Here is a 25,783-nt window from a genome sequence, read left to right on the forward strand (position 1 = left end):
ACTATGTCTAATTAAAAACTACTTCAACTTTTCAGAATTCAAAGCAAAAATAAAACATTTAAAAAACAGGTAATGAAATCAATACATATTTTATGCCTACAGGATTTATAGCCAGTAACAGTCCTCCCAGTGTAGCCACATATAAATGATGTGGAATCAGGCTCAAACAAGGGGAAGAAAAGACAGTTCCTCCACATTGTGACTTCCAAACACACTTCTTTTTCTGCAAATAAGAAAGCAAATTAATTGGATTCTGTTGGTGGTTAACAAATTCACTTGTCCTAGTCCTCATGATATTACATCTATTTAGTTAATGTACCTAATTTATTTTTAGTATAAAAGTAATACAGCCTCCTCGTAGAGATTCAAGTTAGTATAAATAAGACAAGGACCTGGTGCCTGGGTGACTCAGTCGGTTAAGCATCTGACTTCAGCTCAGGTCATGATCTCAGGGTTCTGGGATCCAGCCCTGTGTCAGAGCCTGCTTCTCCCACTCCCTTTACTCCTCCCCCCAATCCCCCCTCCCTTGTGCGCTCTCTCAAATAAAATCTTAAAAAAAAAAAAAAAAGGACCACCCACAGATAACCACTGTTAATAGTTTAACATTTTCCCTTTTGATCTTTTTGGGACATACACAGTTTAATACAGTTGAGATCATTCTGAATATATACTTGATATATATTAATATATATTTAGCTCAATTTGGTAAAACTCTTTAGATATTACTTTAAGGCCTCATCTGAACATAAAATAATTTCTCTACCTTATCACTGAAAATTATTTGGAACTAATTTCTTGGTATTATGAACTTAGAAATAGACATCTTGGTGTATAGATTTGTCCATGTTTCTGATAACTTTGCCAGGATAGAATCCTAGAAGAATTTTAGTGAATCAAAGGATATGAAGTTACCTTTGGCCAAACTGTTTTCCTGAGAGGCTTCACTAGTTACAACCTCCCTCTACTCTCAGCAGCATTTACCATACCATTCTGATCTAATACTGTGTGATGAAGAAACAGTTCAAATTTTCATTCCTTTGATTATTAAAGGTATGAAACATTTAAATATATTTACTAGGCATTTCTTCTTTGGGGTCTCTTATGTGTATATCTCTTGTTTATTTTTCTATCTGGGTCTTTATAATTTGTGTTTGTTCTTTATTTCCATTTATTCTTATCAATGATTTTTAACCATCACATTTGCTTCAAATTACTTACCCAACTTATCAGGTCTTACTGATATTTTCCCTTGTGATTAGTTTCTATTGTCAAGATAGTAATTCTAAGTTCTTTATATTTAAAAACTCTGAGTAGAAAATTTATTTGTGAAAATCTGGTAAGGAAGTTAAAAATGTCTTAAGATATTAAGACTGTTAATTAACTCATTCTTCCCAGACCACACTGCTAAACTTAGGAAATAGTTAATACTTGCTCCCTTACTCAAGAGCACCTGACAGTTTCACACTCTTCTGAGCTTATGATAAACTGATGAGGTGAATTCTCACATAAATATCCAAAGCATATGAATGCTGGTCATGAGATCCAATGTAAAGGAGTCCTGTGGTTGGATCCATGGTTGCTGAGCTTTTGACAGCATCCTCAGTACTAAACATCCAGTATTTTTCTCCACTATTACTTTTCAGAACATAAACTAATCCATTATAACAGCCTGTTGGGAAACAAAATATAAAAGATGAGATTTAAATACATCACTGGACAAAAAATTCTTTAGCCTAAATCATGACAATTTATATTCAGTGCTCTTCATGTATATGTCTGTGTTCAGCTCAGATTTAAATTACAGCAATGTAAAGCAGAAACCGAACAGTAATCACTTGTAAAAAATAAAACTTACTTAGTAGGCATACCTTATTTTAAAATACCATATAGTGCTTCACTACTGAGAAAACCATGAAGCACACTTCAATAGAGAGGCTTTGATAGACCCAGAATCAAAGCTCTTCATGGCCATCCTTGGGCAAATCATTCAGCATCACTGAGCCTCAGATTATTTTTCTGCTGCATGTGGATAGATCTACTCCAATGTTGTTATGATAATTAAGATAATATAGATAAATACCCAGTGCATAGGTGTTCAAGAAATGCTAACATTAACAATAGCCAACATGTACTGAGCCTTTGCTGTGTAAAGTGTTCTAAGAATTTTACATCTATTAATTCATATAATAGCACTTGCTTCACTGTGAGGATTACATCTGCATTTTACAGATGACAAAAGGAAGCACAGAGAGATTAAGTTACTAGAGCAAAACTATTCAGCTGACTTGTGGCAGAGCCAGAATTTGAATCTAAGAAGTCAAGCTCCAGAGCCTATGCACTTAACTAGTACAGGAGTTCGCTTTTCCCAAACTGCTGCAATAGATGAGAAGGTAGGGCAGGAGTCCTTGACTTGTGCAGCCAGAGTAACCCAGGGGGAGATAGGGGTGCTCAAAACCTACAAAGTGAAGATCACTCAAATTCCCTGCAGTACATGTCAATCAGAGGAAGCTGACTTTGGGCACTGGCCCACCACTCCTAGATGGCTTTGGAGGCCCTATTCCAGAGTAACTGTCTTGCTGTTTTCTTTCGAGCAGTTACTCTTAGTTGCAAGAAAGTGGCCTGCTGGGCAGCCCGGGGGGCTCAGCGGTTTAGCGCCGCCTTCAGCCCAGGACCTGATCCTGGAGACCCGGGATCGAGTCCCACGTCAGGCTCCCTGCCTGGATCCTGCTTCTCCCTCTGCCTGTGTCTCTGCTGCTCTCTCTCTCTATCTATCTCTCATTAATAAATAACCAAATAAATCTTTAAAAAAAAAAAAAAGAAAGAAAGGAAAGAAAGAGGCCTGCTTAGTGATGGTGAAGAAAAATGTCCTCCTACACAGTGCAGTACCCCAGGACTCAGCTGGGTAATGAAAAATCACTTTCAGTTCAGTTCATTTCCAGAAGAAAATCTTTGTGACCTTGGGTTAGGCAAAAATTTCTTGGATAAGACATCAAAAGTATGATCCATAAAAGAAAATAAATAATAAACTGGACTTTATTAAAACTGAGAACTCCTCTTCAAAAGATATTATGTTAATGAAAGTAAGGAAAAACAAGCCACAGACTAGGAGAAACTATGCAAAACACATATCTGGTAAGGGACTTGCATGCAGAATACATAATATTCTCAGAGCCCAATAAGAAAACAAACATGACAATAAAAAACTGGACAAAAGATCTGAAGAGACACGTCATAAAAGACACAGATGGCAATTAAGTTCATAAAAAGAAACATCATTTGTCACCAGGGAAATGCAAATTAAAGCCATAATGAAATACCATACCATTAACAATCTGAATGGTTAAAATAAAAAATCTCCCTCTGCCTGTGTCTCTGCCTCTGCCTCTCTCTCTCTCTCTCTCTCTGTGAGTGTCTCTCATGAATAAATTAAAAAATCTTAAAAAGAAAATAAAAGGGATGCCTGGGTGGCTCAGCGGTTTAGTGCCGCCTTCAGCCTAGGGTGTGATCCTGGAGTCCTGGGATCGAGTACCGCATTGGGCTCCCCACATGGAGCCTGCTTCTCCCTCTGCCTGTGTGTCCCTCATGAATAAATTAAAAATCTTAAAAAAAATAAAATAAATTTTCAAATCCACCACACCAGGTGTTATAACAAGGATGTGAAACAGCTGGACCTCTCATATACTGATGGTGGGAATGCAAAGTGGTTCTGTCAACTTGGAAAATATTTTGGCCATTTTTTACAAACTTAAAACTATGCTTATTGTACATTTTCCACCTCCTAGGTACTGACCCAAGTGAAATAAAAACTTATATTCACACAAAATCCTGTTCACAAATGCTTATAGCAGTCTTATTCAAAATTATCAAAAACTGGGGGGGGGGGGGCAAAAAACTGGAAATAACCCACATGTGAATGGACAAACTATGGTACATCCACACAACAGAATACTCACCAATAAAAAAAAAAAAAAAAAAAAACCTCTTGGGGTGCCTGGGTGGCTCAGTCAGTCGAAAGTCCCACTCTTGATTTCAACTCAGCTCATGATCTCAGGGTTGTGAGAGTGAGCCCCCTGTTGGGCTCTACTCTGGGCATGAAGCCTCCTTAAGATTCTCTCTCTCCCTCTGCCCTCCACCCCCTGCTAGCATGAGCCCTCTCTCATTCTTAAAAAAATTTAAGAAAGGAACAAACCTCTTGATATATGCAATATGGATGAATCTCAAACACATGCTAAGTAAGAGAAGTCAGACTCAAAAACAAAAACTAGAAAAAGCAAAACTAGAGAGACAGAAAACAGATCAGTGGTGCCTTGAGTTAGGAATAGGAGGAAGGAGGACTACAAACTGATACAGAAACTTTTGAGTAATGAACCCTTGATTGTGCTAGTGGAAACATGACAGTACAAATCTGTCAAAACACAGAACTATAAAGAGGGTAAGTTTTATTGTATATAGGGACACCTGGGTGGCTCTGCAGTTAGGCATTTGCCTTCAGCTCAAGGCATGATCTTGGGGTCCCAGGATCAAGTACCACATCGAGCTCCCTGTATGGGGCCTGCTTCTCCCTCTGCCTGTGTCTCTGCCTCTGTGACTCTCATGAATGGATAAATAAAATCTTAGAAAAAAAAAGTTTTATTGTATATAAATTATATATATTTTTAAAGATTTTATTTATTCATGAAAGACACAGAGATAGAGACATAGGCAGAGGGAGAAGCAGGCTCTCCACGAGGAGCCTGATGCAGGACTCGATCCCAGGACCCAAGGATGACAACCTGAGACAAAGGAAGATGCTCAACCACTGAGCCACCCAGGTGCCCCTATAAATTACATCTTAATTAAAAAATGTTGGGGTACCTGGGTGGCTTAGTCAGTTAAGCACCCGACTTCAGCTCAGGTCATCATCTCAGGGTCCTAGGATCCAGCCTTGTGTCAGGCTCCCCCCTCAGTGGGGAGTCTGCTTGTCCCTCTGCCCCTCCCCCTGCTTGTGTTTTCTCTCAAATAAATAAAATCTTAAAAAAAAAAAAAGTTTGAAATCCTAAGTGACCACCATGTGCCACAGGCCTTTACAGACACTCTGGTTACAAACAGTAACTTCAGTGAGCTGGCTTTCACGGATGGGAATTACACATGCTCACGCACACGTATCACCGAAAGTTCCTGGTAGATTTTTCAAAATGTATGTGAGCGAAAAGGAAGGATCAAACTCAGATTCAAGTAGATCCCAGCTAGGATATCGTAAGTAGGGAGACATAGTCCTAAGCACTCAGCATAGATTTGGACAAGCAGATAAAGTAAAACTTAATGCAGTGGATGGAGTAAAAAGAATGGTAGCCAAGGAAAGGCATTACACCTAGACCCCATATTCTAAGTAGAGTAAAAATCACCTATACCTTTAATGAAACTAAAAAGCAGCTAGTGGCTAACCCTTAATGAGGCTGTATCTAGCAACATACTAAGGATTCATAAGCAATTATCTCACTTCATCTTCTCAAAAGCTCTATGATGTATGTGGAATTTAAGAAACAAAACAAGGGCAGCCCCGGTGGCCCAGCAGTTTGGCGCCGCCTTTGGCCGGGATGTGATCCTGGAGACCCGGGATCGAGTCCCATATCAGGCTCCCTGCATGGGGCCTGCTTCTGTCTCTGTGTCTCTGCCTCTCTCTGTCTGTCATGAATGAATGAATGAATGAATGAATGAATGAATGAATAAATAAATAAATAAATAAATAAATAAATAAATAAATAAAACCTTTAAAACAAAAACAAAACGAAACAAGAGGCGCCTAGGTGGCTCAGTCAGTTGGGTGTCTGCCTTCAGCTCAGGTCATGATCCCAGAGTCCTGGGATAGAGTCCTGTGCTGGGCGACTTGCTCAGCAGGATGTCTGCTTCTCCCTCTGCTCCTACCCCTGGCTCATGTTCTCTCTTACTCACTTTCTGTCTTTCAAAATAAATAAATCTTAAATGAGAAACCAGGGGAAAAAAGAGACACACCAAGAAACAGATCCTTACATGAGGTGTTCTAGAGGTTTAGCAACTTATCAAAGTTCACAGAGCTGATAACAGTTCAAATTCAAATCCCAAAGCCCACAATGAATTAGCACATGGGTATTATTCTTTAATAGCCAAACCTACCATACATAAGGTTTTAAATTTAACTTGCTCCTACTAGCATTATTGTATGGTAATTGTTTAACTCTAAAACCTCAAATTCAGAAACTTACCCACTACAATAAAGTTTCCACACTTAGATATACACGCTGAAGATTCAATTCGATCTTCCAAAATCTGTTCCCATTTCACCTTCCCAGAGTAAAGGTCAAGTGCCATCATTCTATGAGAATGGGAGCCAATGTACACAGTTGCAGACGACTCATCAACAGCTGGGATTACAACTAGAGGTGAAGCATCCACACATTTGCCTGTGTCTGACCTCCACCTCACATGTAGCTCCATTTTCTTGGCTGCTGTCCCATATGTTCCCTCTTCAGAAACTTTTGCAGTACAGGATGGATCTTTTGACTTCCCAATAAGAGCTGGAGGATTTAAGCTTTTCACATTTTGAATATTAGTCTGTGAAATTAAATCAGAAGATTGGGCTGAAGAGCAAAGTCCTAACTTAGTTAAAAACTTACTGTTCAGTGACAAAATCTGACTCCCTCTGCTCACTGTAGTAAAAGCAGTTAGCTCATTGTCATAGTTTAAAGTCATGACAGATTTCTGATGTAAAGATTTTCCACTGGTTTCTTCTTGATAAATGTCGCTGAATTTTCTTTTTGTGGCATAATTCTTGCTAAATACCAGATCTTCATCTGGAAACACTGTTTGAAGGACATGATTGTAAATCTCTAAAATGGAACTGCTAAGAATAATTTCCAGAAGCCCAGGTACTGATGTGCCAACTAGTTTTTCAATCTCATTGAGGAGCCGTATGGACTTTAAGGAATCTCCACCACTATTTAAGAAGAGTGACTCATCAGAAACCTTCAAAGGATCTTCGGAGAGATTCAGAATAGACTACAGATGAGAAAAGGGAGAAATATGGTGAAGTAAAGGTCTAAAACCAAAACAATTCAACAATTTATAGGTAATCTATATAGCATAGTACTTACAATAATGATATGAACAAAAAACAAAATAAATATTTTTAATAATCAAAATTAAAGTTATTTTCTTTAAAGGGGTCTATTACTATGCTACCAATTTGTCATAAACTCACTCTAAAACTACAAGTTATATCTCCTTTTAGAGCACTTTTCCCTACCCATAAAATAGCGAGTAGAATTTTTAAAATATGATTTACTAATTATAAAGTCCACAAAATACCAATATCTGATATTTCTTTAAATGGGAACATATTTATCTTCATTTGCTTCACTAAATCAAAATTATTTTCCAAGAATCTAACAATTAAGTGAATAAGACTTTTAACAAGATACCTTTATTTTCAGACCAGACTATACAATTACATTCTCTTTTCAGAACCCTTCAGAAAGCTACACATTTTATCTAAGAAAAACTATACTGACCTATGGTTGTAATATATACATATTTCAAAATAAATTTTTTAAATTGTTTGCTATACACACTTCTATATATACAAACAGTCCCCAACTTACAATGATTTGACTTAGGTTGGTTTTTGTTTTAAGTAGGCTTCATGCCCAGCATGGAGCCCAATGCAGGGCTTGAACTGATGACCCTGAGATTAAGACCTGAGCCTAAATCAAGAGTGGGATGCTTAACTGACTGAGCCACCCAAGCACCCCTCCTTAAGACTTTTTAACATCACAATGGTGTGAAAACAATACACATTCAGTGGAAACTACTTCAAATTCTGATCTTTTTCCAGTCAAGCAACATGCATTATATCAAGATGCTGGGCAGGAACAGCAAACCACAGCTCCCAGTCAGCCATGTGATCACAAGAGTAAACAACTGATACACTTTAATCATTCTGTACCCATACAACCATTCTGTTTTTCACTTTCAGTATAGTATTCAATAAATTACTTGAGATATTCAACAATTTGTTATAAAATAGGCTTTGTGTCAGTGTTGGGCAACTCTCAGTCTGCCCAACACTGTAAGCTAATGTAAGTGTTCTGAGTACATTTAAGGTAGGCTAAATCAAGCTATTCTATAGGTGTATTAAATGCATTTTGATTATGAAATTTTCAACTTACAATGGGTTTATCTGAATGCAACGCCATCATAAGTTGAGGAAGATCTCTATAAATAAATTCAATTAAGCAGAAACATTTATGCTGCAAGGTCTTCAGGAATAATGACATAGCCCGTATACCACAGATTGTAGTATACAGCAAAATTTGGCCATTTTCTCAACTCTGATAAGCAATGCACTCCACTGACCTATTAGGGAAAAGTTATGTCACAATGGGTCTTGTCTACCTGTGCATTTCATGTGTACTTCACTTCCAATAAATTTCTTTATGGAGAACTTAATCTTACAGTAGAGAACCTAATCCTTATTTTAATACAAATTGATTAAACAAAGGTATATTACTTAACATTTAGTCATCAATAACATTCTTGAAAACTTTATCAGCCTCATTAGGATGTTAACAGTCCCAAAAGATATAATATGACCTCTTTATAATAACAAATTTGTATCTTAAAAGTTGTACCTTCCACAAATACTGTAATTTTTCCCAAAGTTCCTCTTTTCCATTGAGTTTGCACTCAGGCTTCAAGTTTAAATATATCTTGTTTAACTCTGAAACATCAATTTTGCCTTAAAAGAGAAATAATTTTAAAATTTCAGCTTAACTCTATCTTCATCAGTCATAATAATACACTCATTTTTCAATGTAAAAGTTTGAAATCATATAGAATAGTTTGTGAAAGATAATCAATTCTAAATAAAGTAGTCCTATGCTACCAAGAATGTGGTGGGTAATAAGAAACGAAGAGCTAATGTTTATCTTAAAAAGTTAAATGGCCCTACTAATAACTGAGCAATTACTACATGTTGATGTAAATATGAAAGATGAAACTGAGAAGGCAATATGGTCATTAAGAACACACGTTTTGAAACCAAAAAGTCTTAGAATTTCAACTCTACCACTAATCAGCAATGTAATTTTGTGAAAATTACTTAACCTGTTTAATAAGCCTTAGTTTCCATAGCTATAAATGAGACTACTACTACTCACAGGATTTTCTAGGGATAAAATGAGTTAGTTATACAAAGCATTGAACAGAGGGTCCACTACAAAATATCCTAATATTACTTAGAGTAATAAGGAATTAAAAGGCCTTTAAACTAGTTATGAATGGAATTAATAATCACTTGGTACCAAAACATATCTGCTTAAAATGATTTTACCATGAGATGTAAATGGTAGAGAATCAATCAACACCAGTTCATCTGGGATTGCATGACTTGGAAGATGTTTCTGCAGTTCTTTAAAGATGTATTCCTTTACTAAGTCATTTTTGGACACCATGAACAGAATTAATTTTTCCTGATTATACCATGTAACTGCACAAGACTCCACTTGCTGAAGTCCTTCAGCAACCTATGAGAGAGATCATCCCAATTTGTCAGAGGACATTTTTTTTATTATTAAGTCTTTCTTAGCTTTATTAAGGTATAGTTGATATAAAAAAAATTACATACATTTCATGTACTATCTTGATGACTTTGGGACATATGCATACACTCATGATGCCATCACAACCAAGTACTAAACATATCCTCACATCAAAATAAATGAGTAATTCTTGTACAATATTAAAATATATATATACAAAGTTTAAAAACTAAAGCAGGGACTCCTGGGTGGCTCCGCGGTTAAGCATCTGCCTTTGGCTCAGGGCGTGATCCTGGAGCCCCAAGATTGAGGCCCTCGTTGGGCTCCCTGCAGGGAGCTTGTTTTTCCCTCTGCTTGTGTCTCTGCCTCTCTGTCAGAGGATATTTAAAAGCAAACTTCCCAAATGCTCAAACTTCTCATGTCTGAAATCAACACAGTCAAATTAAATTGTAAAATAACTAGAAACTTAAAAAAATTGATTGCTACTATCACTATTACCAGTGCACCGGGTTCTTCATGTTTTTCAAAAATAATTGCTCCTTGAGCAAAGTAAACCATTATTTCCACAGTTCTCAAAATCCATTCTGTCACTTATTTAAAAAAACAACTCTAGGGATGCCTGAGTGGCTGAGAGGTTGAGCATCTGCCTTTGGCTCAGGGCGTGATCCTGGAGTCCCGGGATCAAGTTCCACGTCATGCCTGCTTCTCCCTCTGCCTGTGTCTCTCATGAATAAATAAATAAATCTTTAAAAAACAAAAACCTCTTCATGCTGGGAATAAGGGGCACACTGAATAACCCACATCTTTTATTGTAATGCATCATTAATGCAAAAAAATCTTAGGCTTAAACAATACTAATAGAGAATGCTGGCACAGAAAATTGGTGGTGGCTACCTCTAATACCTACATATGTTGGTAGAATACTTAATATTTAAATAGTTCTACCTGTTGCACAAGTTCAATGTTAAGACGTTTGCCATGTCGTTTTATTTGACTGTCCTTTCGTCCCAAGAAAAACATCTCTCCATCTTTCACCATCACCAAGTCTCCTGTGGCTCGCATTGTGCCAAGTGGTACTGTCATTTCATCATCAAGAAAACATACTCTATTTCTGCCACCTTCACAAGAATAAACACCAACATTATAAAAAAATAAATCCATGGAAAATATATTAAAAACCATCAAATCAAGAACATCTTCAAAAGTTGTTACTAAGTTTCACATTTTGAATATTCATATTCATATTTAAGTGTTACCTGATAAAATAAATACAATAACCTCAGTAAAATAGAGGAATAAAACAAAATTTCTAAAAACATATGTTATTTAAAAAATTCTTAAGAATAGTAATTAAAGAGAATTTTGGCTATAAGTACAAAATACATTTTCTAAATTCCTTTTTATATTCCTTAAGGGTATCAAATATTGTTATCTGAAATAATTATGGTAATATATTAAATGCTTCATGACTGTGAGAATGAGATTAAAAATTATCACTGAAAAAGAGTACTGGACATAAGGCAAATTGATGAAAGAATAAAATTAACATCAGATTTCTTTTTCAAGGGAAAAAAAAAGGTTTGCCCAATCAGCAAATGTAAAACAACCTAAAAATACTTGGCCATGGCCTTCTTGAATTGTGAATCCATCAGTATCTCTGACTTCAACTACTGTTCCAAGCAGTGGAAATCCCAGGGGTACAGGCAATTCACATCTATGAAAACACAACCCAAACCACATTAAAATTTTTCATTTGAATAGAATATTTTCCAATGTATTTAAATCACATCATACCAAATAAAGAAAAAAAAAAGTTTTGGTTATATTGTAATTCAAAGACTGCCAAGAGGAAAAGGTTAGGTGGAAAAGTTATCCTAGGTTATTTATTCCTGTTTAGTCACTAAAAAGTTATAGCAGGATCTGCAGCACCAGGTATAAGAGAGGTTCTGGACCCTCAGCTTAAAATTCTAGATAAAACAGGGGGGCCTGGGTGGCTCAGTTGGTTAAGCAACTGATGCTTGATTTTGGGTCATGATCTCAGGGTTGTGAGACTGGGCTCTGCACTGGGCATTGAACATGCTTAAGATTCTCTCCCAAGGTGCCTGGGTGGCTCACTTAAGCATCTGCCTTCAGCTCAGGTCATGATCCCAGGGTCCTGAGATGGAGCCCAGCATTGGGCTCCCTGCTCAGGGGCAGGGGCCTGCTTCTCCCTCTCCCTCTGCCCCCCACCCCTCATGCTCTCTCTCTCAAAATCTTAAAAAAAAATTCTCTTACCCTTCCCCTGTGCCTTCCTTCTTGCTCTAAAAAAATAAAATTCTAGATAAAGTACTGTTTCTAAAATTACTACTGCAGTGCCTATCAAAAACATTATTAGTGTTAATGTTACGATACTAGAAAAATAGTTTTTTTGTAGTCTGTTTAGCAATTGAAATCCTTACTTCAAAGTAGAATTAAGAAACTTCTCTGGAATCCTGTGAAAAGTTGCCCAACTTGATACCTCTGTGATACCATATACATTAAATATTTGTGTTTTATTGTCTACTCCTCTCCAGCTTTTGAGAACAGTCAATGATGGAAATGCTTCACCACCAAGGGCTAATATTCGAAGAGAAGTACTGGCTGATAAAACGGTTGACTTGATAAGCTGAGATCCAAATCTTCTAAGCAATGTTGGTGTTGCCTGTGAATACATTAAAGATACTCCCTTCACCTCTTTAAAAAAGTAAATACTGTAATAATTAGTTCAATAATTAGACACCCACATGGAAATTAAGGCCGTGTTTATCAAATTGTTAAGTAATTTTGGAAATCTACTGAGGCAGCATTACCTTCTTACCGTGGATATCAATTTTGCTTTAGCAAAAAAACTTAAAAATATTAGTTATGTTTCACTGGATAGTTTAGACAAAATAGTTTAAAGACAAAAAGGACAAAATAGATCAAATCCGTTCATATTTCCTTTCCCATCATCTCCATGTAGAAAAATGTAAATAAAGGTGTAAACCTGTTCCTAACAATATGAAAAAAGATCTTTTAAAAACAGCTCTGGTGGGAGTCCCTGGCTGGCTCAGAGGTTTAGCACCTGCCTTCAGCCCAGGGTGTGATCCTGGAGACCCGGTATCAAGTCCCACGTTGGGCTCCCTGCAAGGAGCCTGCTTCTCCCTCTGCCTGTGTCTCTCTACCTCTCTCTTTCTGTGTCTCTCATGAATAAATAAATCTTTTATTTATTTTTTTTTTTTTAAGATTTTATTTATTTATTTATTCATGAAAGACTGAGAGCGCCAGAGACAAAGGCAGAGGGAGAAGCAGGCTGCATGCACCGGTAGCCTGATGTGGGACTCGATCCCGGGTCTCCAGGATCGCGCCCTGGGCCAAAGGCAGGCGCCAAACCGCTGCGCCACCCAGGGATCCCTAAATAAATCTTTTAAAAAAATAAATAAATAAATAAAAACAGCTCTGGTGAAGTATTTAATTGACATACAATAAACTGTACATATTTAAAGCATACAGTATAAATTGAGATACAGATATATAGATAAAAATCAATGAAAACTATCACCATACTCTAAATAATGAATATATTCTTCAGCCCTAAAATTACCTATTTCCCATCAACTGGACCTTTCCAGACAACCACTGATCTATTTCCTAATGATTAGCTGGCATTTTCCAGAATTTTATGAAAACAGAATCACACAACACATTGTTTTTTTATGTCAGTTTTTTTTTTTTTTTAAGATTTTATTTATTTATTCATGGGGGCGGGGGGACAGAGACACAGGCAGATGGAGAAGCAGGCTCCATGCAGGGAGCCCGATGTAGGACTCAATCCCGGGTCTCCTGGATCAGACCCTGGGCTGAAGGCAGTTCTAAACCGCTGAGCCACCTGGGCTGCCAACACATTCTGTTTTGACCTGACTTCTTTTACTCCATATAAATACTTTGTGACTCACCTAAGTTGTACTTATCAATTCCCTTTGTCCGTTTTGTCTCAGCTCAGGCTTATATATAACAAAATAGCACAGACTAGGTAGGTTACAAACAACAGAAATTTACTTCTAACAGTTCTGGGGCTTTAAGTCCAAGATCGGGATGCCAGCATGGCCGGGCTCTGGTAAAAGCCCTCTTTCAAGGTGAAAGACTGCCAACTTGTTTTATTCACCCGGTTAGAAGGGGCTAGGGAACTCTGTTAGGGTCTCTTCCTAGAGCACTAAGCCCATTCATGAAAGCATTCCCAAGGGCCACATCTCCTAATACTATTACATTGTTCATTAGGATTTTAACAAATGAATGTGGCAGGGGGGAGCACAAACACTCAGACCACAGGACTCTATTGCTGAGTAGTAGTCCATTGTACAGATCAGGACTAAGGTTCACATTTCCATATAAAATTTAGGATCAATTGTCAATTTCTACCCAAAAAAAGTCTACTAGGATTTTTTTTTTAATTTTTATTTATTTATGATAGTCACAGAGAGAGAGAGAGAGAGGCAGAGACACAGGCAGAGGGAGAAGCAGGCTCCATGCACCGGGAGCCCCACGTGGGATTCGATCCTGGGTCACCAGGATTGCACCCTGGGCCAAAGGCAGGCGCTAAACTGCTGCGCCACCCAGGGATCCCTCTACTAGGATTTTTATAGGAACTGTGTTTAAATTATAGATCTTGACAATATTAAGACTTCAATCCATAAACACGAAATGTCTGAGGGGTGCTTGGATGGCTCAGTCGGTTGAGGGTCTGCCTTTGGCAGGTCACGGTCTTGGGGTCCTGGGACGGAGCCCCTCATCAGGCTATCTGGCTCAGCAGGGAATCTGCTTCTCCTTCCCACTCCACTCCTGCCCCCAGCTTGCTCTCTCTCCTGCTCAAATAAAATATTTTAAAACATGAAATTCGGGATCCCTGGGTGGCGCAGTGGTTTAGCGCCTGCCTTTGGCCCAGGGCGCGATCCTGGAGACCCGGGATCGAATCCCACGTCAGGCTCCCGGTGCATGGAGCCTGCTTCTCCCTCTGCCTGTGTCTCTGCCTCTCTCTCTCTCTCTCTCTGTGACTATCATAAATAAATAAAAATTAAAAAAAAAAATTAAAAAAAAAAAACAAAAAAACATGAAATTCTTTTTATTGAGCTCTTTAACTTCTATCAGTAATGTGTTGGGTGTTTTTTTTTTTTTTCCTTATTGCACTGCCTAGAACAACGAGAGTAATAATGAAGAGAAGTGACAAAAGCAAACATCCTTGTCTTGTTTCCAATTTAAGGGCGAAAGCATGTAGTCTTTCACCAAATAGGATGTTACAGTTTTTTGTAGATGCCTTTCATATTGGGGAAGTTCTTCTATTCCTACTTAAGGTTTTTTTTCCTTCATCACAAGTGTTGGATTTTGCCAATACATCTGCATCTGTTGAGATAATATATGTCACATAAATAATGGACAGGCAGAAGGCATAATTATCAGTGGATTTTTGGATGTTAAACCAAATGTGCATTCCTGGGATAAATGCTAATTGGTCACATTTTAAATTTATGGTAACTTGTTTGGTGGTTAAGAATATGATCTACCCTAGAAAATGTTCAACGTGGGATGCCTGTGGGTGGCTCAGTGGTTGAGCATCTGCCTTTGGCTCAGGTTGTGATCCTGGAGACCCAGGATCGAGTCCCACCGTCGGGCTCCCTGCATGGAGCCTGCTTCTCCCTCAGCCTGCATCTCTGCTTCTCTCTCTTGTGCGGTCTCTCATGAATAAATAAGTAAAATCTTAAAAAAAAAAGTTCAATGTGCTTGCAAAGAATATGTATTCTGTATTTATTGGATGCTGTGTTCTATAAACAGAATTTGGCTGATAATGTTGTTCAAGTGTTCTATAGTATATGTTCTGATTTCTGTCTAGCTTTTCATTCAATTGTTAAAAGTAGGGTATTAAAATTTCAAACTATTGGGTTGCCTAATTCTCATTTCAGTCCTGTCCATTTTTGCTTCATGTATCTGCAGTCTCTATTTTTAGGTGGATATACATTTATAATCATTACATCTTCTTGATAACACAATGTACTCCTTGATATCCTGACCATATCACTATGAAATCTTCTTGTTGCTTGTTAGCTTGTTTCTTTGTTACTAACTAGCCTGGATTAAATCTATAAATCTGTCTTCCTAGTGATGTGTGCCACTAATATCATTGCTCAGTTGTTCTTTTAGATATGTATTTTTTTTAAAAATCATTTGAGAGACAGTAGGACCCAGGGGGTGGGAGGCAGAAAGAGAGGGAGAAGCAGACTCCCCACTGAGCAGGAAGCCCAATGCAGGGCTTGATTCCAGGACCCAAAGATCATGACCTGAGCTGAAAACAGATCTTAACCATCTGACCCACCCAGGTGCTCCTTAAAAATGAAAACAAGGGATCCCTGGGTGGCGCAGCGGTTTGGCGCCTGCCTTTGGCCCAGGGCGTGATCCTGGAGACCCGGGATCGAATCCCACATCGGGCTTCCGGTACATGGAGCCTGCTTCTCCCTCTGCCTGTGTCTCTGCCTCTCTCTCTTTCTCTCTCTGTGACTATCATAAATAAATAAAAATTAAAAAAAAAAAAAGAAAACAAGAATATATATTTAAGGGACACCTGGGCTCAGCAGTTAAGTCTGCTTTCGGCTCAGCAGTTAAGTCTGCTTTCGGCTCAGGGCATGATCCTGGAGTGCCAGGATCAAGTCCCACATCAGGCTCCCTCCATGGAGCCTGCTTCTCCCTCTGCCTGTGTCTCTGCCTCTCTCATGAATAAATAAAATCTTAAAATATATATTACATATATATTTTTTTAAATCTTAAAATATATATTATATATGTATATATATAATATGTATATATTTATATACAGATATACATGTATACACACACACACACATATATATAAGTCTTACTTCCTACAGGTCACCATGTGTCTGTCTGCTTAGCTCAGCAGTCAAGCAACAACTGCACTGTCCACAGAGATGGATTATATGTACAGATAGATGAGCTCAAAGTTTAGGCCATTTTCAAGCCTAATGCAGCTTTTGTTTTCCATGGGTCCTTCTGGGTCTCTAGGGCACATGCACATAGGCTCAAGGTCAGCCAGGAATCTACTTGGGCTCTCTGATCTGATCACAAATGCAGCCTTAGCCAGAATGTGCTATCCCTATCACCAACAACCTCAAACCAGAAGAGTTTTCAGCCCTTCGTGCTGGCCCACTTCAACATTTCCACAGACAGGTTTTTGAGCATGGACATAACCAGCACTCCAAACTGATTAAATGCCCTGAAACAGGCCTTGACAGAAAAGTCTGTTTTGACTGAGCTGGGGAAGCAGGGAGAGCAGCTAGAATGCCACACATTCCATGTTTATGCAAAACTCAACAATTATAAAGACACACACTTTTCAGGTAGTTGTATGCCTTTGATTGATTTCCAAAGTGTTAACGTAGTTGCTTTTGTCAATTTTGTCCAGCTTTATAGTTGCTCCTCAGGGAGAGGCTCTGCCAATCTCTTATTTGATCATAGAATATTTCCACATGAATCAAGACTTTTAAATGGTTTCTTTCAATAAAAGCTAGAAGCAGCCCTAATGGACAACTTGAATTTTAATTCAAAAAGATGATTTAAAGTCTTGGTTTGCCAAAAATATTTAAATAGGATAACCCCACATCCCAGTACGAAATATTATTCCAGATTCCTGCTAGCAATTTAGCACCTCCATTCACTCTCAAGATTCTGGGTTTTTGGTAATAAATTATATTGGCCACCTTATTTACCAGGCATTCTAAATCCAGTTAACTGTTCCATCAAGTTTTATCATGAGGAAACTCTTGCCAAAAATGAGATGTTCTGGGGTGCCTCAGTTGATTGGGCACCTGACTCCTCGTTTCAACTCAGGTTGTGATCTCAGGGTCCTGAGAGAGAGCCCTACATTGAGCTCAGCACTCAGCACACAGTTTGCTTGTTCCTCTCCCTCTTGCTCCTCCTCCTGCATGCACATGTGCGTACTCTTTTTCTCATAAATAAATAAAATCTTAAAAAAAATGTTCTGGCCTAATTTCTGGTGCTAAAGATAATCTCAACTTTGAACTCTACATATAAATGCACAGCTATGAACATTCATCAAGATAAGGCATGGTAACACTTCAGATACTCATAAACTGAAATGACAAAATTTAGTGGCAGAATGTTAGTATACTTTGTTACCAAATCATCCTAGTCATAGAAAAAAGAGCTCAGTAAATTAACAGAAAAAACATGGAATGTTAAGGTTCCTTCTAAAATTTCTAAGGAAAAATTCATATAAAAATGAAACACTATTATGGTGACATTTTGTAGCTAGAAACCTGAGATTTTGCTCTAATTAAATGGTTTCACTTTCAAAGGGCATCAAGTTTAATATAAAGTTGTCACCCAGGGATCCCTGGGTGGCGCAGTGGTTTGGCGCCTGCCTTTGGCCCAGGGCGCGATCCTGGAGACCCGGGATCGAATCCCACATCGGGCTCCCGGTGCATGGAGCCTGCTTCTCCCTCTGCCTATGTCTCTGCCTCTCTCTCTCTCTTTCTCTCTCTCTCTGTGTGTGACTATCATAAATAAATAAAAATTTTAAAAAATAAAATAAAATAAAGTTGTCACCCAGAATATTGGGGGGAAAAAAACAAAAAACAAAACTCAAATGCATTTTAGGTTTCTAAAAAGCTAAAAAGTAGACCTTTCTTTCTGAAAGGTCCTTATTCCTGAAATAAAGTATAGGCTTTAACTTCCTCAAAAGCTCAGTGCACTTCATTTTGGGGCTTTTCTCCTCCACAGTAAATCAAGATGTTCTATTTTTTTGTAATTTTTAAAACTTCAGTAAAGCATGTATTCTCTTTTAAGCTTTTAAGATCCTTGCTTAATGTCCAATTGGGTTTTTAGGTAAGGTTATTTTTTGTAAATATAATCTATACAGGAAGCTCTTTTCTTAAAGTATAATATATAATACATAGGCAAAAAGGCAAAAATTCTTGATGACTTACATATCACTTGATAAGAAATTTGACTTTGGAAGGAAAAGATGAACCCTAACAACAAATGTCTCATTATGAGACATGTAAAAAAACCAACAAAACTGAATCTATCTTTAGCCCTCCATATTGTTCATGTCAGTGGTTTAATGTTCATGTCGGTGGCTAGGTGTTACAGGCTCTTTGGAAATTAATATACGTATCTTAGAAATGCACACTGAGGCCAGGGTGGGGGAGAGGGAGGCTTGCTTTAGCCCTCCATAAATTTGGTCAAGATAACACAGCCTCTCCCCTTTGTGACAGATATCTTTGTATCTTTAATTTTTTTTTTTAAGATTTTGTTTATTTATTCATGAGAGACACAGAGAGAGAGAGGCAGAGACATAGGCAGAGGGAAAAGCAGGCTCTATGCAGGGAGCCCGATATGGGACTCGATTCCAGGTCTCCAGGATCACGCCCTGGGCCAAAGGCAGACGCTCAACCGCTGAGCCACCCAGGCGTCCCTAATTCTCTTTAATATCTTTAACCACTTGTAATATATTAACGCTTGTATACCAGTCATATACTTTCAGATACATATTTTTTAAATCTTTAAAAGTGACAAACCTAAATATTTGTTTCTATAAGTTTATGTAAAATATACTGATATAAAAAGTCAGAAAATCTAAATTCCTAACTAATTATAATTTAACTTACTTAAACTAAGTTTGTGTTTTTCACTACATGCTAAAGCTTAAGATAGGAGGGCCAGCATAACCCAACAGATGTGAGTGAAGGTCAACTTCCTCCAGTTATTATTGTACAAGATAGACAGTAAAATAATTTTCTAGACAGAATTAACTGATTTTTTTTCATTCTCAAGCAAATTAAGTGATATCAGGAAACAACCTTTAATAATCTAACTAGATTATCATTAATCCATTGGGGGGAAAAATACAGGAATACAGGAATACAAAATATTCTTTAAAACATTTAAAATATTAAATAAAAGACAAAGCATTTCATTTGCCCTGAAATGTACCTGCAAAATAGTTACTCTGTGATGGGAAAAGAGAACAGCAGCTAATTTTGATGGAAGCATTTTGACAGATGTTGGTACAATTAGCAGACAGGCACCACTTGATAGAGCAACAAATATTTCCACAACGGAAGGATCAAAGGTCAGAGGTGAAGCCAGAAACAAAACATCTTCCTGTGTGATCTCGAAAAGTACCCTAAAACACAACAGAATGCAGTTATAAGAAACGTCTAACATTTGGTAATCACATATCCTAAAAAATTATTTATGACCATAAGTTTAGTTTCTAGATGTTGGCCAGATTTTTACTGTTTCTCGTAGGTTAACAAAAATGGTACTCCTAGTTCTAGAACTCTTCTTTATAAAAAGAAGGATTAAAGGCCATTTGAAGCAGGGTGCCTGGGTGGCTCAGTCCCTTAAGCATCTACTTCAACTCAGGTCATGATTCCAGGGTCCTGGCATCGAGTCCCCCCACATCGGGCTCCCTGCTCAGTGGGGAGCCTGCTTTTCCCTCTGCCTGCCACTTCCCTTGCTTGTGCTACCTCTGTCAAATATTTTTTTTAAAAAAGCCATTTAAAGCAATATCCACTTCCTACTGTGATATATTTTATCATCTGTGATGGCTTTCTGATGAGTAAGTGTGGCTGGATTGAACCAGAGTCCCCAGAATTTCTAGTATGTTTTCCATTAGGGTAGAAAACAAGGGACACACTCTCTCAAGAGCTGAAGGACAAAAGGGAAGCAGCTGCCATTTAGTAGAACACACATCTCTCTGTTATTCCAACCATTAACCTAGGTGCTGCTGTGAAGGGATTTTGTAGACAGAGTCTCTAATTAGGGGACTTTAATCAAAAGGGAGATTATCCTGGAATACTGGAGATTACTCAACTGGAAGGACTTTTAAAGAACATTTAGGCATTCTCTGAAAAAGAGACTCATCCCTTCCCCCTAGATCTTCTTTCCTGACTTGCCTGTGAACAAGCACATGCCTATGGGGTTCCAGCCTCCTCATGATCATCTCTTAGTATTTACTCTATAGACGTCAGTGTTGCTTAGCCAGCACCCACAAACATAAGTGAGTCCTCATATATCCTCCTGGTTCTGCTTTACTGGTAGAATCTTGATTTATTCTACCCTAATATATAATGATGCTTAGTAGAGACCTCTGATTTCCTTGTCCCCACTATTTGGCATTTTCTCTCAACAGCTGAACAAAGAGCTGAATGTATGTAGTTAGGATATTACCAAGTATTAGTCAGTGTTAAGCCTGCAGAATTCCTCATTTTCAACACAAAAAACCCACTCTATCTAAAAGGCAGGGATTACCTTAACTTCAAAAGATCTTCAAGTATAATATTGTGGTACCAACTTAAGAAGCCCAGAGTTAGTATGAAGATTACTTTAAGCTGAGGACATTTTGGATTTAACAGATGCGGAAAGAAGCCTTCTTAGAGCTTCCTTTATATGACTAATTGTAAAAACTTCTGGAAAATGAAATTGCCATAAATTCCTTCTTCAGAGTGACTTTTATTCCCAGGACAGAAACCAAGAATGAACCTACTATAAATCCCCTCTGCGAGTGACTTTTATGGCCCTGAAAGTAAGCCAAAAGGGGATTTTAAACAGGTAAATAGATTTCAATAAATTCAAGCACTACCAGCAATCAAGAAATTCCTATTCTTTGGGACACCTGGATGGCTCCCAGGTCGTGATCCTGGGGTCCTGGAATAGAGTCTTGCATCTTATTCCCCACGGGGAGCCTGCTTCTCCCTCTGCCCATGTTTCTGTCTCTATAGGTCTCTCCTGAATAAATAAAATCTAAAAAAAAAAAAAAAAAAAAAATCCTATACTTTAAATTAGCCCTTTACCCCTCACCGGGTAGATACTTGCTCCTACTTACACATAATTCCTGCCTCTGTCAGCCCAGAGCCTCTCCCATTCCACCATATTCCAAATCTACTCCACTCTCTTCAAGTTCCCTGCATCTCTATCCCACCTCACCTCTCAAAGTCTTAACGTATGACTTTGCCTTCTGCATAGGAAAGTCATAATTCATCTTAAATAGATTTAATTATCTTAAATCTAGCTTCATCATGCTAAATTTAAGATAATCATAAAGAGTGTAAAATACCTCACTAATTTTCATATTGATTTCATATTGATATTTTAGAGATATTGAATTAAATAAGATATTGTTAAATTTTCTCTACTCTCTTTGTACTTTTTTTTGAGAGAGAGAGCAGAGGGACAGAGGGAGAGGGAGAGAAAGAATCTTAAGGAGGCTCCAACGACCAGCAGAGAGCCTGACAGGGAGCTCGATCTCACGACCCTGAGAGCATGACCTGAACTGAACTCAAGAGTTGGATGCTTAACTGACCCATTTCTTTGTACTTATAAAATGTGGTTGTTAGCAAGTTTTAATTATATAAAACTTAAAATGACGTAAAAATACGTATTTGTCTAAGTTTCTATATTTGTTTCTGTTTCCTCTTGATCTCCTAAGACTACTCTCCTTTGGTTCCCTTTCTGTTTCCTTCTTTCCTCTCAAATGAGAGTCAACTACATAGAGATTCCTCATCTGCCAATGAGCAAACCAAACTTTACAATACTATAGGAATGAACTTAATGAAATGCAAACCTTTTTACATATACTGGATTTAAGTGCGAAATTCTTCAACAGGGCATACCAGACTCCTGCCCTCTCAGGTCACACGGCTCCTGCCTTCCCACTCCTTCCTCAGCTCTCATATACCCTAGAAACCCAAACTCCTTTCTTCCAGATCTCTGCTGTACCTCTGCCAGGTATATACTTTCTTCCTCTTAATAATTAAGAAACAAAGCTTCAACCATATTATTTGTTTGCTCCCTATTTGATCCAGGTCTGGATCAGAGAAATGAAGTCCAAACTAGCAAAGAACTAAAGTTCAGATATAGCCACAACAAAAGACCTAATTACTTGTGACTATCAATTTAGGAACAAAGGTTTTAAAACCCAGAGGCATCCAGGTGGCTCAGTCAGTTAAAGCATCTGACTCTTAATTTTGGCTCAGGTCACCATCTCAGTGTCTTGAAATTGAGCCCCGCATCAGGCTCCACACTTAGCAGAGTTGGCTTGAGATTATCTCTCTCTCCTTCCTGCTTGTGTGCACACACATTCTCTCTCAACTAAGTCAATCTTAAAAAAAAAAAAAAAAAGTTATAAAGAGATTAAAATTTTTCCCTTGGGGTACCTGGCTGGCTCAATTGGTACAGCATGCAACTCTTAATCTTGGGGTGGTGAGATCAAGCCCCATGTTAGGGATAGAGTTTACTTAAAGAAAAATTTTTTCCCCTTTAAAATACAAATTTTGAAGAAGGATTTGAAGGACAAAACTCACCGAAAATGTTGGATGTTTGGCACTATACATGCATGAGGGACTCTGACAATCTTAGGGATCCCTGTAGTGCCTGATGTATGGAGAACATATGCCAAGCAATTCTTTTGCCTCACATCCATACGCTCTTCTGTCTTTTCTGCATTGCTGTTCTCAGAATTTGTGCTGTTTGCCATTTTCTCTTTTTCATAATTCTGTTTTCTGTCATTTAGCATCAAGCTCGCTTCAGCATTTTTCCAGTGAAGTCTGAAGAGTACTAGGTCATTATATTCCTTAGGTGTATCATAATTCAATAATGTTTCATAGGAAGATTTGAATTTCTGTTACACAGGGAACAAAGTTCACGATATTAATATGTAAAAACTTTTTTTTTTTACACAGAAGTAATACAAAATATTCATTTACTTCTTCAATATGGTTTTGAGTACTTCTATATAACTAGAGATTAAAAAAATAAATCAGAGGGACGCCTGGATGGCTCAGCAGTTGAGCGTCTGCCTTCAGCTAGGGCAGGATCCTAGGTCTGAGGATTGAGTTGAGTCCGGCACCAGGCTCCCTGCAAGGGGCCTGCTTCTCCCTCTGTCTATGTTTCTGCCTCCTCTGTGTATCTCTCATGAATAAATAAAATATTTTAAAAATAAATAAATAAATTAGAAACTTGCAAGAATACAGTGCTATCCTTACTTTCAAGGTCACCTTCAAAATAAAAAAAAGACACAAAAACAACTGCAGGGCAATGTGATAATTGTGACAGTGAATATGTTTCAAACGTCAATGGGAACAGAGAAGACTGAATTTACCTCTGCCTGGAAGGTCTGAGATTGCTACATCACATGTAATATTTGCATTTTAAGTAGCTTTTGTCCAAATAAAGGAGTGCTTTATTAGGCAAATAGCTAATGCAGAGTATATGATAGTGAGAAAGCCAGTGTTAATGGAGAATGTTAGGCATTCCAATAAGTTGAAGAACTGGGGGAGAGGGAGAAAGTAAGTAGTGTTGTTAATAGGAGAGGAGACACTATCCTTAATAACTCTGTATACTCCATACTAAGGGGTATAGGGCAGCCCGGGTGGCTCAGCAGTTTAGTGCCGCCTTCAGCGCAGGGCCTGATCCTGGAGACCCGGAATCGAGTCCCACGTCGGACTCCCTGCATGAAGCTTGCTTCTCCCTCTGCCTGTGTCTCTGCCTCTTTCTCTCTCTCTCTCATATGAATAAATAAATAAAATCTTAAAAAAAAATACTAAGGGGTTTACAACTTAACCTAAACAATAAGATCCAGTTGAAGGTGGCAATAGCATAGGTAGACTTTACTCCATCAAGGATAGACTGATAAGACTTTTGATAAGTGAGGGTCTTCTAACGAACCTTTTGCAACAAGTGAGATAGGCTATGTAGGCCCGAACTAGTCTGCTGCAACAAAGAGTGGACAAAAAGAGCCTAAGAGCAAGAATCAATAGGGCTGCAGAACTTTCTGGATACAGAGTGAGCCTAAGAAGATTGCTGAGTTTCTGGCTCAGTTATTTGGTAGATGGAAACAAATTAATACAGATTTACTTTAGATAAAAAGATGCTAAATTCAATTTTTACATGCTTACAAGTAGGTTCCCTTGAATATACCTTTTCAGGTTGATAAAGAAATTTAATGAAACATTACATTTCAAATTACTATAAGTGAGATGAATAAGAGAAAAATAAGAGGAGAGAAATGAGAAAAAGGTCACAACACAGGAGCCTATATTGTTTTTGTTCGTTATGTGTATATTAAGGGTCCGGTATGGTATCTTATAATATTAAAAAAAAAAATGGAGGACCTATATAATATATATTTTTAAGACTTAGTTCAAAACCATCTTTTCCTATTAAAATTTTCTCATCTCGGGCAGCCCCAGTGGCACAGCGGTTTGGCGTCGCCTGCGGCCTGGGGTGTGATCCTGGAAACCCAGGATCGAGTCCCATATCGGGCTCCCTGCATGGAGCCTGCTTCTCCCTCTGTCTGTGTCTCTGCCTCTCTCTCTCTCTCTATGAATAAATTAAAAAAAATGTTTTCTCATCTCTACTATGTTACATTTACTTCCCTTAGCACAATATCACACTATGTAGAATTTACAGATTCAGGATTATGGTCTTTTTCTAACCACAGCTGACCCTTGAACAACACAAGGGTTATTAGAGGCACCAACCCTAATATCCATGAATAACTCTTGATGCCCCCAAAACTTTACTAATAGCATACAGCTGACCAGAAACCTTACTGAGGACATAAAGTCAATTAATCTATACTTTGAATATTACAAGTATTATATTCTATATTCATATTTTAACATAAGCTAGACAAATAAAATGTTAAAAAAAACTGTAAGGAAGATTCCCTAACCTGGGAAGTGAAAGAGATATCCAAGTTCAGAAAGCACAAAGAGTTCTAATCAAGGTAAACCCACGGAGGTCTACACCATAACATACTGAAATGTAAATGTTTGCAGCAGCTAAACAACATGCTAGTGAACAACCAATGGGTCAACAAAGATATCAAAGAAGAAATAAAAATAAAAAAATACATGGAGACAAATGAAAACAACAGTCTAAAACCTTTAAGATGCACCAAAATCAGTTCTGAGAGAATTTATAGTGATGCTGGATTACCTCAAGAAACAAGAAAAAAATCAAACAATCTAATCTTACACCTAAAGGAACTAGAAAAGGAACAAAGCAAGCCCAAGGTTAACGGAAGGAAATAAAGATCAAAACAGAAACAAATGAAACAGACTAAAAAGATCCATGAATAGAAAAGATCCATGAAACCAAGAGACAGTTTTTGAAAAGACAAAAGTGATAAATCTTTA

General features: G+C 37.9%; 2 protein-coding genes across 14 annotated transcripts in view; one reads left to right on the forward strand and one right to left on the reverse strand.

The window, feature by feature from the left end:
• Nucleotides 1-25,783, forward strand: part of LOC112652356 (bifunctional phosphoribosylaminoimidazole carboxylase/phosphoribosylaminoimidazole succinocarboxamide synthetase) — a 388,335-nt gene that overhangs the window by 283,944 nt on the left and 78,608 nt on the right. The gene's annotated exons all lie outside the window — the stretch shown is intronic.
• Nucleotides 1-25,783, reverse strand: part of AASDH (aminoadipate-semialdehyde dehydrogenase) — a 35,424-nt gene that overhangs the window by 2,029 nt on the left and 7,612 nt on the right. For 2 of the 4 annotated variants that reach the window (XM_035708543.2, XM_049093259.1), the window contains exons 4-13: nt 22,946-23,262; nt 19,572-19,764; nt 11,993-12,234; nt 11,162-11,268; nt 10,500-10,672; nt 9,347-9,539; nt 8,646-8,752; nt 6,222-7,014; nt 1,506-1,669; nt 101-223 (exon numbers count right to left, since the gene is read on the reverse strand). In XM_035708543.2, the coding sequence (XP_035564436.2) occupies nt 101-223; nt 1,506-1,669; nt 6,222-7,014; nt 8,646-8,752; nt 9,347-9,539; nt 10,500-10,672; nt 11,162-11,268; nt 11,993-12,234; nt 19,572-19,764; nt 22,946-23,262 (2,412 nt within the window). Of the gene's footprint in view, nt 1-100; nt 224-1,440; nt 1,670-6,221; nt 7,015-8,645; nt 8,753-9,346; nt 9,540-10,499; nt 10,673-11,161; nt 11,269-11,992; nt 12,235-19,571; nt 19,765-22,945; nt 23,263-25,783 lie in introns of those variants that run through there. The other 2 variants (XM_049093261.1, XM_049093260.1) reach the window with 2 other exon arrangements.

This window comes from Canis lupus, chromosome 13, assembly GCF_003254725.2.
Source record: "Canis lupus dingo isolate Sandy chromosome 13, ASM325472v2, whole genome shotgun sequence".
Lineage (NCBI taxonomy): Eukaryota > Metazoa > Chordata > Mammalia > Carnivora > Canidae > Canis > Canis lupus.